The 13,093-nt window shown below is 51.6% G+C and overlaps 1 protein-coding gene across 1 annotated transcript in view; it reads left to right on the forward strand.

Annotated features, from left to right (window-relative positions):
* The first annotated feature begins 402 nt into the window (after positions 1-402).
* The window catches only part of LOC135326629 (class I histocompatibility antigen, F10 alpha chain-like), a 30,791-nt gene continuing 18,100 nt past the window's right edge, over positions 403-13,093 (forward strand). Inside the window, exons 1-3 of the mRNA XM_064504441.1 lie at positions 403-507; positions 860-1,120; positions 1,298-1,570. Of these exons, the coding sequence (XP_064360511.1) occupies positions 892-1,120; positions 1,298-1,570 (502 nt within the window). The 5' untranslated portion in view covers positions 403-507; positions 860-891. The remainder of the gene's footprint in view (positions 508-859; positions 1,121-1,297; positions 1,571-13,093) is intronic.

The following is a 13,093-nucleotide window of genomic DNA, read 5'->3' on the forward strand; positions in this document are numbered from 1 at the left end:
CCACGGCGTCCCCGTCCCCACGGCGTCCCCGTCCTCCCTCATCGCCTCCGTGCTCCCGCCCACCACGCGCTCCGCGGAGATCTGCCCGGCGCCCGGCGGCGTCACCGCTGCCGCGCCGCGCCATTGGCGGGCGGCCGCCGGCGGGGCCAATGGCCGTGCGACAAGGCGGAGCGGGAGCCGCGGCTCGGCGCTGCGCAGCGCCCTCCGCAAGCGCCCTCGCTGTCGCTTCTCCCAACCTGCCGCGCCGGGATCTGCCCAGCGCCTGGTGACGCCTGGTCGACGCGAGCCGCTATTGGCGGGCGGGACAGAGCGCAGCCAATGGCGGCGTGACGCAGCGGAGCCAATGGCGGCTCGGGGGCGTGGCCGCGGCGGCGATGACAGCGAGGAGGCGGTAGTGGGGCGGGCGCTGGTGCTGGTGCTGGTGCTGCTGCTGCTGGTGCTGCTGGTGCTGGTGCTGCTGGTGCTGGTGCTGCTGCTGCTGCTGCCGCTGCCGGGTGGCGGCTAGCGGTGAGTGCGGGTGGGGACCCTGCGCCCCCCTCTGCCCCCCCCCCAGCGCTGGGCTCCCCGTCAGCGGCCCCACGGACCGGCCTGCAACCGCCCCTGGGAGGTGCTGCCCCCCTGATCTGCCCCCCCGATCTGCCCCCCGGGTCGTGCTACCCCCCTGGACCCCCCTGGGACGTGCTGCCTGCCTGGAGCCCCCCGACCTGCCCCCCCAGGACGTGCTGCCCCCCCCGACCTGCCCCCTCGGACGTGCTGCCCCCCCCGACCCGCCCATCTTGTCCCCCCGGAACATCTTGATCTCCCGGATGCCTCTCAACGTGCCCCCCCCAGCCCCTCACCACCCCCCGTGTCCCCGCAGGCCCCCAATCCCTGCGCTACTTCCACACCGCCATGACGGATCCCAGCCCGGGGCTGCCCGCCTTCGTCTCCGTGGGCTACGTGGATGGAGAGCTCATCGATGGCTACGACAGCGAGACGCAGAGGGCGGTGCCGGGCGCGGCCTGGATGGAGCAGGAGGGTCAGGACCACTGGGACAGGCAGACCCAGAACGCATACGGCAATCACTGGTCTTACAGAGTGGAGCTGGACACACTGCAGGAGCGCTACAACCAGAGTGGGGGTGAGCGTGGGCCGGGGCTCCAGGGGTGGGGCCGGGGCTCCCGGCGGCAGCTGCTTGCTGTCAGCGCTGGGGGCTGCGGGGCTGGGGTGCCCCCGGCCCTGCGCTGGGTGCCGTGTCCAAGCCCCTGTGCGGGGCCGGGGCTGCCCCTGAGCCCCCGTCTCCCTGCTTGTGTCTCAGGGTATCACACAGTGCAGTGCACGTACGGCTGTGACCTCCTGGAGGACGGTGGGATCTGGGGGTTTCTGCGGGATGCCTACGACGGGAAGGATTTCATCGCCTTTGACAAGGACACGCTGACATTCGTCACGGCGTATGCTGCTGCGCTAATCACCAAGAGGGATTGGGAGGCAGAGAATGAGCCTGAGAGGCTGAAGCACTACCTGGAGAAGAGCTGCATCGAGTGGCAGCGGAGATACATGGAGTACGGGAGGGCCGCGCTGGAGAGGAGAGGTGAGGGCGAGGCGGGACCCCCCGGACACGGGGACGGGCCCCGGGCTCGGTGTTATGGAAATTAGGCTTGTCAGCCACCATAACAGGGCCCGACCCTAGGTTCCCGCAGAAAAGTTTGGCGCCAAATCAAAGCAAATGAAATAATTAAATTTTAATGACACGCGTGCAGTAATTACAGCTCGAGCTGGGTGTCTCTGAAGAGGGACCCCGAACAAAGAAATCCCTGGGCAATTATACCTTCCAATGTAAGCTCTCCACCCCTCAGGCGGTAGTTTGGACCAATAGTAATATTTAGGTCTGGGGTCTCCTGCTCCTTATTGGGTCTCATCCCTGTGCCTAGGCAGGCTGTTTATCTTTACTGTTATGGTTTTTGTTGACAGATGTGTCTTGATTCCTCGGGTCCCGCCCTTGTCTCTCCAGGCCCTGACAAAGAGGTGTTGTTCCAGCAATTAGCACTGCCCTAGCAGTGACAGCAGGTGTTATCTCCCAAGGTCCTGACGAAGGGGATATAATCCAGACCCCGAGATAGTCCAGACTGCCTAATTAACACTGTTTCAGCAGTGAGAGGAGGCTTTGTTTCCCAGGGTCCTGGTGCCCAAGTAGGCCTTATTTCAAAGCCTTGACATCCTCCCTCCTGGAGCGTGAAGCACAGGAATGCAAACTGCTTGTAACTCCCTTATCATTCCAGTTTGAACCAGCTCTCAGGCCCTTTTCTCACTGAACTAGGTAAAAGTTCATTATTTTATCTCAGTGCGGCCTAAGGCTTCAGCAAATTTAGCTCCTCATGATAAGCAAGTTTTATATAGGTTGTGCTATGCAGCTACCTCTAGACAGTTTCAGCTCAGTATTCTTTAACAGTGCCCCCTTTGTTTTTATGAAACATCTCTGCTAATACTTTAAACAGAGTTCTTGAAGCCATTCGAGGCATACTATCACGTTCCATAATCTTATGCATAATATGATCGTAAGTAATAGGCATAACAGAGTTAAAATTAACACAACTAGTACTGCATGCAACGTGTGATTATAAATCCCTGTTGCAGTTGGTGACCACCCTAGAAGAGTTTCCCAGCCATGATGTTCTCCGTCCCTTTTTACCCTTTCTAAGATATGCTGTATCTCTTTTGCATCATGGTGAACAGTGATTAGAGTTTTCTGTCCGCTGTTCCGAATGCGCTCTAGCAGTCGATGCAAATCATCATGTTGTAGTAGTTTCCTTACCAGGGTGAGATTCATCCCAATGGGAGTAGGTAGTAAATTTTGAATTAATGTATAATTAGATTGTAACAATTGATAAGACGTGATAGGAGCTGAATAATTGAAATCACATCCCATGATTTTGGTAAAGCTACAAATACAAATATTTGAGTGATTACTTGTATCTACAACAATGTTACCTATGAATATAAGATTACAAAGTGTTCTTACACATACACATTCTTTTGCAACATATACAAGTACAGCTCAACTTGAACAGCAAAATAAGAACATAGTATGACAGTATATGGCCTGTTCCATTTAGGTTTTAACTTGGATTTTTGTGAAAATACTTTAACTAAAACTTCATCCCCAGGCTGTATACCAAGCACTTGTATTTCAGGTGGTGTGGATTGATATCACTGAGCGCGTATATATATATTTTTTAAGATTTTCAAACCTTTTTGCATAGTTAGAACATACTGGGCTAGTCGTTCATCTCCATCTAACAGGCTGGTCTTAGCTGGAATAATAAGTCCCTAGTACAGCTAAATGTTTCCCAAAGAGAATTTCTGCTGGTGTTAGTCCTATGGGTTGCCGTGGGGCATTTCAAACATCCCATAGAGTTAAGTTTAATGCTTCTGGCCATTTTAGGCTAGCATGTGTGCATTTCTTGCTATTTTTTCTTTTAATGTTCTATTCATTCTTTCTACTTGGCTTGTTATTTGGAAACTTCTGGCAGGTCAGGCAGCTATTCGCTATTCTTTCAGCAGCTGCATAAATTCCTGGAGCGGCCCATTCTTTCTGTACCTGCTTAGCTATTGCCTCGGCTCCCCCATGAGCTTTATCATGAAACCACCTAGCTATAGTAATTAAATATTTTTTTTTTTTGGTAGAATTGGTTTTCCTCCAATTGTCCATATTCCATCATCACTTTGTTTTGCTTCCCACTGCTCCCATTGTTTTTTCTCTTCCACTGAGCAGTCTTTTTCATACATAGTTTTGGGATCTATTAAGTTTGGCCACTCACTCTGGTCCATCCTTGGAACTGCCCCCATACATTCTTTCAGAGGCTGTCGAGCTGCAGCCTTCGCAGCAGCGTCGGCTAAAGCATTTCCTCTGCTAATTTCTGTAGTGTCTTTAGTATGGGCTGGGCAGTGTATTACAGCAATTTCTTTGGGCAGTTGGACTGCTTCCAGCAAATTACGTATTTCTTCTCCATTAGCTAATTTCTTTCCTGATGATGAAAAGAATCCTCGCTCTTTCCATAACATCCCTGTTGCATGACCTACTCCAAATGCATATTTAGAATCGGTATAGATATTTACCTGCAGTTTCTTACCAATTTTTGCAGCTTGGGTCAATGCTATTAATTCTGCTCCTTGAGCACTTACAGACGGAGACAAAGGATTAGCCTCAAGTACCTCAAAGAGGTTAGTGACAGCATAGCTGGAGTGGCGCCTTCCGTCCAAATAATAGGATGGTCCATCTGTAAACAGAACTAAGTCCGGGTTCTCCAAAGGTTCATCTTTAAGGTCCTCCCGGGGCTTGCTCGAGCTGACGATCACCTGCTCACAGGAATGATGTGGCTCTCCATCCTCAGGTAGAGGCAATAGCGTTGCTGGATTTAAGATACTGCATCTTTTTAAAGTCACATTATCTGCATGCAGTATTATCAGTTCATAGTGGTGAGCTCTCTGTGGGGATAGTGCTTGAGCTGCGTATTGTTTCATTAACAGTTCTACCTCATGTGGCACATACACAGTCAATGAGTGACCCAAAACTACAGGTCGTGTTTTTTCAAGAAGAGCTACCGTAGCTGCTATTGCTCTGATGCATCCTGGAGTGCCTTTAGCATCATCTAGTTGTATGGAGTAATAGGCACTGGTCTATAGTGAGGACCTAGTTTTTGGGTGAGTACCCCACTTGCTACTCCCTGTCGCTCATGGACAAACAATTCAAATGGTTTGCTATAATCTGGTAACCCGAGAGCAGGGGCTGAAACCAACGCTTTTTTCACAGATGTAAAAGCTTTCTCCCTTTCTGGGCCCCAGGCCACAGGCTCTATCTCCTCCTTTTTTGTTGCCTGTACCAGAGGCTTAGTAAGTTCTGCTAACCCCGGAATCCACGGTTGGCAAAATCCCACAGCTCCTAAAAATCCCCTAAGCTGTTTTTTTGTTACAGGACAAGGCATATCAAGAACTGTCTTTACTCGTTCTGGATCAACTAACCTGTGTCCTTCTCTTAAGATAAAACCCAAATATTTTACCTCTCTTTGACACAGCTGGAGTTTAGACAGAGATGCTCGATGCCCTTTTTCTGCAAGAGCATTACATAGATAAATAGTGTCTTTTAAAAATGTCTCATAACCTTTACTTGCTAATAACAGATCATCGACATATTGTATTAACACTGAATGTCCTGGAAGTTCGATATCTGAGAGGTCATTTTTGAGTATACATGAAAAAATAGTCGGAGACCCAGTAAATCCCTGTGGCAGCCTTGTCCAAGTTAATTGTTGTCCCTTCCAAGTGAAAGCCAAGAGATCTTGGCTATCTTCAGCTATCGGTATACTAAAAAAGGCTGCCGTTAGGTCAATCACAGTAAAATAAGTTGCCCAGTGGGGTATCTGTAGTAAAATGGTTGATGGGTCAGGAACTACTGGATGTGGAGCAACTACATGTTGGTTTATAGCCCTTAAGTCTTGTACAAAGCGATACTCCGGATCACCATCAGAATCTTGCCTGTGCTGTTTAACCGGCAGAATCAGTGTTGTACAGGGATTCACAGACTCTAAGGATACCCATTTTCAGATAATGATCAGTTTGTTTTTGGATGCTCTTCTCTGCTTCCTTTGGGATAGGGTATTGCTTAACTGCGGAAGGCAATCCCCCCTTTGTTTTTATCGAGACTGGACTGGCTGATTTCAGTAGTCCCACATCCATTCCTGAAGAGTTCCATAATTTTTTAGAAACTGATTCTAAACCTGTTGGAATTTGCAGATTAGTTGACTCTGGTTCTGGTGTCTTAGCCAGAACACATGAATCCATAATTATTAATTTTATCCTTTCCGGCTCTAAGCAGATCTGAGTATCCAAGGCTTGCAGGAGATCTCTCCCTAAAAAGGCACATGGGCGCATCTGTGGAAATTATAAAACGTCCCCACACTGTTTTACCCCCAATAGTGAGTACTAAGGGCTTAGAGAACATTCGTTCGCCCTTTCCCATCACTCCTTGCATCACTATTTTATCTGGTGACTTGCATCCTTTAGGCTCAAAATTTAAAAGGGAAAGGGTGGCTCCAGTATCCACTAGAAAGGGAACTTCTAAACCTACTGTATTTGCCATTACCTGCCCTTTGAATCCAAATCTACATCCCATAAATTTACCCCCATTTCCACAGTATTTTCTGAGTCTCCTGTTTCCTGTCATTGTGGACTGCCTGGGAATTGCCTGGTCTCCTTCTCAATATTTGATTGCCTCATGCTGGCCCCTCTATTCCCAAGTGCACAGGGCCTCACTGGGCATTCCTGCTTCCAGTGTCCTTGTTCCCCCCAAGAATGACAAACATCATTAACTCTTAATTGTACACTGTTGCCTTCTGATGCGACAATCTCCCGTTCGCCTGAGACGGCACGGAGGCTCCCCCTGCCTCCGGGCCAATGAGCACTGACACCAATATGAGGATGCTATAAATGGCGTTTATTGTACGCATGTATTCGCTTATATACCTACAAGCATATTGCTATCTCTACGTCATATCCTTCCTCTTCCTTCCTCTTTCCGTGCCATCGCGAGATCTTCCGATCGCCGTTCCCTACATCTCCCCCTCCCCATGCTTTGGCTATGCTATTTGCTTTAAATTGCCGTGTCGCGGGTTAAGCGTTCATAGTGTGGGTGTGGGCAGGACCACCCCTTTTCTAGCAGTTGTCTTACCAAGCATCTAAACATTAGTCTACATGCTAATATGCCTAGCACGAGCATCAGCAGCAGGCGCAACCCTTCTATTAGTAATTGCCTGGCCCATGGTCCTAGCCCAAGCCAATTACCACTACCGAACCCAGAAGGTCAAGCTCTTGCGGGTCCCAGGGCAATGATGCATTCAGCGTGTTCAAGCAGTTACTAATATTGCTTGTGTTTGTGCAATGCTCTCTCAGCTTTGGTAGGTCTACGGTCAAATTCAATGGGACCCCTATTAAGCATGTCTTAAAAGCTGCCCCGCACCCGCCAGCGTCAGGCAAAATTGCTTATTTCCTGTCCGGTTTGCCAGGTGAGCCATAGATTGTTACTACCCCATTTCGCTAACATTGGTTCGCCTTTCACCCCTTGGAGTCCCAGTCCCAGCATCGCTACGAGGAGAGCTACTTGGGTTGCTCCCCCTGCCATCTTCTCGGGTTTTCTGGTTACGCGTTCTTCTTGTGGTTTCACGCGCCTTTTCTCATCTGTTCTTCTTCTCCTGTCTGCTGTCTTTGCTGCTAGAAGGGATCATCAGCTTTTCAGGGTGGTCCTCCCCTGCAATAAAACTCAGACATTCATTAATTCACCTGACTCTCTGCTTCCTGTCTTGTCCTTGCCCTGAGGTCTGGGCGTACCCACTTCATAGGGACCCATCTTACCATTTCTCCCTGCCTGACCGCTGCATACCCTCGTCCTTGGGTTACCAGTTGCCACCCCTCTTCCCATTCCCCTTTTTCCGGGATTCGGACCTTTACGTCTGGTCCCTCGTGCATCGCTCGGACCACCCAATGCTTTTCCGCTGGCGTCTTGTTCTCCTCCCCCCTGATGAACTGATTCAGACCGAATAAGGCGCGCATAATTATTTCTGATTGTTTGTGCGCGGGGATTCTTTGTGTATATCCTTCCCCCTCCCCAAGAATCTCGATCCTTTGCTTTAAAGTGTGGTTTGCTCGCTCGACAATGGCTTGACCTGTGCTATTATAGGCAATACCATGCACTAGCTTAATTCCCCACCGTACGGCCCATTCTCTCGTGCTTTGCGCTGTGAAACACGTGCCGTTGTCTGTTTTAATAGTTTCTGGGGCACCCAGCCAGGCCATTGCCGTGTGCCAATGCAACTGTGCCGCCCGCGCTGTGACTCGTTTATGTTGGGTCGCAACGATGATACCGCTGTGTGTGTCCACTGTAACAGCCAGCCAGGGCCGTGGTCGAAGTCGCTGGCACATTGTGAAGTCCGTTTGCCATATTTGGTTTCCTTTCAGCCCCCTGGGGTTGATGCCGGCGCCCCACAGGGGGGTTTTTTGGCAATACGGGCAAGCCGCAACCACTTCACGAGCCGTGGTGAGGGGGATGTTGCAGCTTTTTGCCAGTGCTTTTGCACCAACATGGAGAAGGTTGTGCACCTGCCTTGCTTCTGCGACTGTCCACACACCTTTGGCCGCTTGATCGGCTTTATTGTTGCCTTCTTGGTACACTCCTTGGATTGCCTCATGACTCCGAACATGAATAACGGAGGCAGTGGCCTGCCGTTGTTGTAGGGCTTCTTCTAGCATTAGCGCAATGGGCGATCCGGCCCATCCGGGATACGACATGTTGTGTAACAATTTAAAGACGAACATGGAGTCTGTCACTACATTCAAATGCTCTTCTGGCCACATTTGCAATGCCTGCGCCACAGCTCGGGCCTCTAGATGCTGTACACTACTGTCCGGCTCGCTGATCTTCACTCGGTGCCATTGGGCCTTCTGATCTTGCCACACAACAACCGCTGCCCTGGTCACCGATGACGCGTCGGTGAACACTGTGCGCCCAGGTGCAGGTCGCTGTAGCACTCGGGCTTTCAGATGGGGCCGAAGGACGGTGAGGTGTGTATACATCTCCAGCACAGGCGATAATCTGATTGTTCCTGGGAATCCTTCTAAAGCTATTGCTATACTATCTTGTTTCTGGACCACGCTGTCCCATTGACTCCTTTTTACCGGCAGGTAAATGGACTCAGGCTCCTTCGCGAAGTGCCGAACGGTGGCGGTTCGTCCCTTCTGTATCATCTGTGCCAACGCTGTTACGATTGTGACGTATGCCGTACTTATTTGGTTCGACACTATCCACCATACGACTTCCGGACGCTCCGGCGTCCCTTGTCCTAAAACGCCTATGGCTCCTGTTCTTGTAACTGCCACGTACAGATTGATAGGTCTGGCCGGGTCGTATCTCGTTACTCCGCCCTTTGCCATGAGATCTTCTATTTTTCGGAGGGCTTCTAACGCGTTTGGTGTCATCTGCCTCAGTTCCCATGGTTTGTGGCCCTTGAGCAACTCGAACAGTGGCTCCATCCACTCCTTGGGAATACCTATCAGCCCTCGCAGCCATTGGAGAGCTCCAACCAATTGCTGTACATCATGCAACGTCCGTATCTCTTTATTGAGCTTTATCGGCTGTGGGACCACAGCTCTGGGGAGGATGGTGGTTCCCAGATAGTCGACAGATTCTCCCCTTTGCGTTTTCGCTTTCCGGACGTACAATCCCGCTTCATTTAGGCAGTTAATTACTGCCTGTTCTGCCTGATCGGTTTCTTGCTGGGTCTCTGCAGCTATTAGGAGGTCGTCCATGTAATGGATGATAAGCGCGCGCGGGAGCTGCGCTCTTACCGGCTGCAATACCTTAGCTACTGCCGCCTGACAAATCGTAGGTGAATTTTTCATGCCCTGCGGGAGGACTGTCCATTGATATCGCGCTGCTGGCTCCTGCAGATTCTCTGAGGGCAGTGTGAAGGCAAATCGAGCTTTGTCCTGAGGGGCTAATGGTATAGAGAAAAAGCAATCTTGGATATCCATCACCACCACTGGCCAATTCTTTGGTATTGCTGATGGTAGTGGCAACCCCGGCTGGAGGGCACCCATCGCTTCCATCTGCTGATTTACCGCTCGTAGGTCGTGCAGTAATCGAAATTTAGACTTGTCCTTTTTGTGTATCACAAATATAGGAGTGTTCCAGGGACTGTGGCTTTCCTCCAGGTGTCCCTGCTCTAGTTCTCTACTTACTATTTGTCGGGCAGCCGCCAATTTGTCCCCTGTCAATGGCCACTGCTCTACCCACACAGGCTCATTGGAGCACCATGTCAGCGGGACAGCGAAATGAGCCCTGAGGAGGTAGGCAGTGGCCCTTACCCTAAATTTGTCAGGTGAAAGCCGCTTTGCGATAAGGCATCTCGCCCTAACAATGGTTCCCCTATGGCAGTTATGTACGGCCGCACACGGATGATCTGAGCAGGCCTATCCGGGTCCTCCAATACAATTGTGATATCGGTTTCAGAAATCATAGCCTCCGCCCTGCCTCCCACTCCATCTAACGAGCTTGCCACTTTTGCTGGCCAACTCGATGGCCACAACCACGAGGGCACACATGTAACATCTGCCCCCGTATCTAGCATCATTATTAAGGGGATGCTAGGAGGACCCGCCCCTGGTGGGCCTATCAGATGCGCTTTCACTCGGGGTCTCTTCTCACACCCTAAGACCAGGGCCACGCGGGGTTTCCCTTCGGAGTTTGGTCGCTGGAGCTGTCCATCAGCGGTGTGTTGTTGTTGACGGGGCTACTTGAGGCCGGCTCACTGGGGAGGGGTGGCCCCCTAGTTGCCCTCCCCGCTTCTCGTTTCCCGACCGCCGACAATCTCGTGCTCTGTGTCCTGGTTTTCCACAGGCCCAGCATGTAAGGCTCCCCATACCCCTTGTTGGGCACGCGTAACTTCCCTTATTCGTGCACTGTGCTCTCAAATGGCCCATTCGCCCGCAGCCAAAGCATGGGCCTCCTTTTGGACCTCCTCTAGCTCTAACCTCCGGCATTGCCATAACTGCTGCAGCAATCTGTAGGGCTGTGGTCTTGTCCCGGTGTTCTAATACGTACTTGATCGTCTGCCCTAGACTTGCTCCCTTAGGCGCTGTTCTTAGGATTTCTTTTGTCAACTCGTTGCCCTGTTGTTTGATACATTCCAACATCACCGCTCCTTTTGCAGCGTCTGGTAAAGATGCAAGTTCTACTGCTGCCTGTAGCCTGTCACAAAACTTGTCAAACGGCTCTCCCACTCTCTGTTTCACAGTCGTCCATGGGTCTGCCTGCTGCACCAGTGGCCCAATATCATCAAAGGCCTTTCGAGATGCTTCTGTTGCCGCCAGTATCTCCCTGAGTTCTCAGGCCTGCTGCCTGCTGCTGGGGTGTAGCCATGGCCGCATCATTTCCTCTTAACCGCGCTAGGGTGGATTGGCCCAGTGGGTTCTGCGGGTCTGCCTGCGCGGCCATCAACGCCTGCTGCAGGCGCGAGGTCCACGCTTCTTTCCACATAAGGACCATCGTGGGTGATAAGACCAGTCGCGCGAGGGCGCGACAATCCCACGGTATTAGGCCTCCCGCGTGCGCCGCGTCCAGCAACGTCTGTGTCACCGGGTGTCGCAGGCCCTGTTCTTGCACTGCTTTCAATAGCTGTTGTACCGTCTTTGGGTCGAGGGGCATCCATTCCACTGCCCCCCCCCCCCCCCGGGGCAACTCGTACTGGGAAGGCCCCTATTGGCGCACGAAACTTGAGGCCACTCAGGGCACATTCCGTCGCTATCAGTTTCCAGTCCGTTAGGGGAATTTCTTTTCCCCCTCCCGCTTGGGCAGAACCTGCTGTCTCTGATAGCCCTCTTTGTTTAGCTGCTGCCTCTAATAGCCCTCTTTGTTTAGCTGTTGCCTCTAATAGCCCTCTTTGTTTAGCTGTTTCTTCTTCCAGAGCTGTAAGCAGCATAAACATCTGCTCCATATCTCTTGTGACTTTCCTCCTCTTTTTTTTTTTTTTTTTTTTTTTCCTTCGCCTCTGACTGCGGCGGGGGAACTCCGCCCTAGTTGCTGTGCCTGAGTCTTCAGTCTCCTCCTCCCGCAATGCTGGTCGACGCCCACTCCTCTCTCGGCCAGCGCCATCTTTTCCCGGGTGCGGGACCCTCGGTCTTTCCCCTGCTTCTGGTCTTTCCCCTGCTTCTTCTCTTCTTTCGTCCTCCCACTGCACCCGAATCATGGCCCCCGGTAGCCAGTCTCGGGGATCATCCACTATAATCGGTCTTTCCTTTTCTTCTGCCTCCTCCACTTTCACCTTGCTTTCTTTTCCTCTACCCGCCACTGGCTTTTTCATATCTCGGTCTCCACAAAGGTCTCCTGGTTCTCCCCCTTCCATCGCCCTCATCTCTTTCCACGGATACCGCGGCGGTGGCGGAGAAGAGGGCGTTATTGGGTAAGCCTCTGGAGTTTCTGCCTCCCCCTCTCCCCGCTCTGGTTCTTGATAAACCGCCTCCTCCTTTATGTCTGTTTCCACACTCTCCGTTCTCACTTCATCCCCTACTATCGTCTCTTCCTCTATCGCCTCCGTTTGCTCCTCTGCGTTCGCTGCTGTCTGTGTCGCCATTTCCACGGACATGTGCAGCGCCGCGCGGGCAACCTGCCAGGTCTCAAGCTCCTCCCTAGTCCTTTGTAAAATGATCGTTATGTCTCCCCATGTCTTAAGCTCTGCGGCCTTCTTAGTGGCCATAGCTCTCTGAGCAAGTGCTCGAGTGCACTTCTCCCAGTTAGAAGGGGAAAAAATGTCCCCTGGTCTAACTATCGCTCCATCTTTCAGGAGCCGCCCAACGCAGTTCGCAACAGCATTCGCTCTCATAGAGAGCCCCCATTCCCGGGCACCCACACGTACAACCTTAACTACCGCGTCCATGATCCGGATGCTCTCGACTGCCTGCGGTCCGCCGTCTCAGCTATCACGTCGGGGTCACCACTTGTCGCCTTCTGATGCGACAATCTCCCGTTCGCCTGAGACGGCACGGAGGCTCCCCCTGCCTCCGGGCCAATGAGCACTGACACCAATATGAGGATGCTACAAATGGCGTTTATTGTACGCATGTATTCGCTTATATACCTACAAGCATATTGCTATCTCTACGTCATATCCTTCCTCTTCCTTCCTCTTTCCGTGCCATCGCGAGATCTTCCGATCGCCGTTCCCTACAGTACACCACCTTCACTTTGATTCCATCTATCTCCCCTGGTTCTTCCATGCCCCCTCCCCTTGCCAGCCTGGCATATGCTCTTTAAAATACTTTGGTGTATCAGGGGCTGCTTGATCTGTAAAAACAGTAATTGCAAGGAATGCAGACTGCTTGTAACTGCCTTATCTTCCTAGCTTGAACCAGCTCTGAGGCCCCTTTTCTTACTGGACTAAGTAAAAGTTCATTATTTTCTCTAAGTGCGGCCTAAGGCTTCAGCAAATTTAGCTCCTCATGCCAGGCAAGTTTTAGAGAAGTCGTGTTAAGTGGCTACCTCTAGACAGTTTCAGTTCGCTATTCTTTAACA

The sequence above is a fragment of the Dromaius novaehollandiae genome, unplaced genomic scaffold, assembly GCF_036370855.1.
Source record: "Dromaius novaehollandiae isolate bDroNov1 unplaced genomic scaffold, bDroNov1.hap1 HAP1_SCAFFOLD_33, whole genome shotgun sequence".
In the NCBI taxonomy this organism is placed as follows: Eukaryota; Metazoa; Chordata; class Aves; order Casuariiformes; family Dromaiidae; genus Dromaius; species Dromaius novaehollandiae.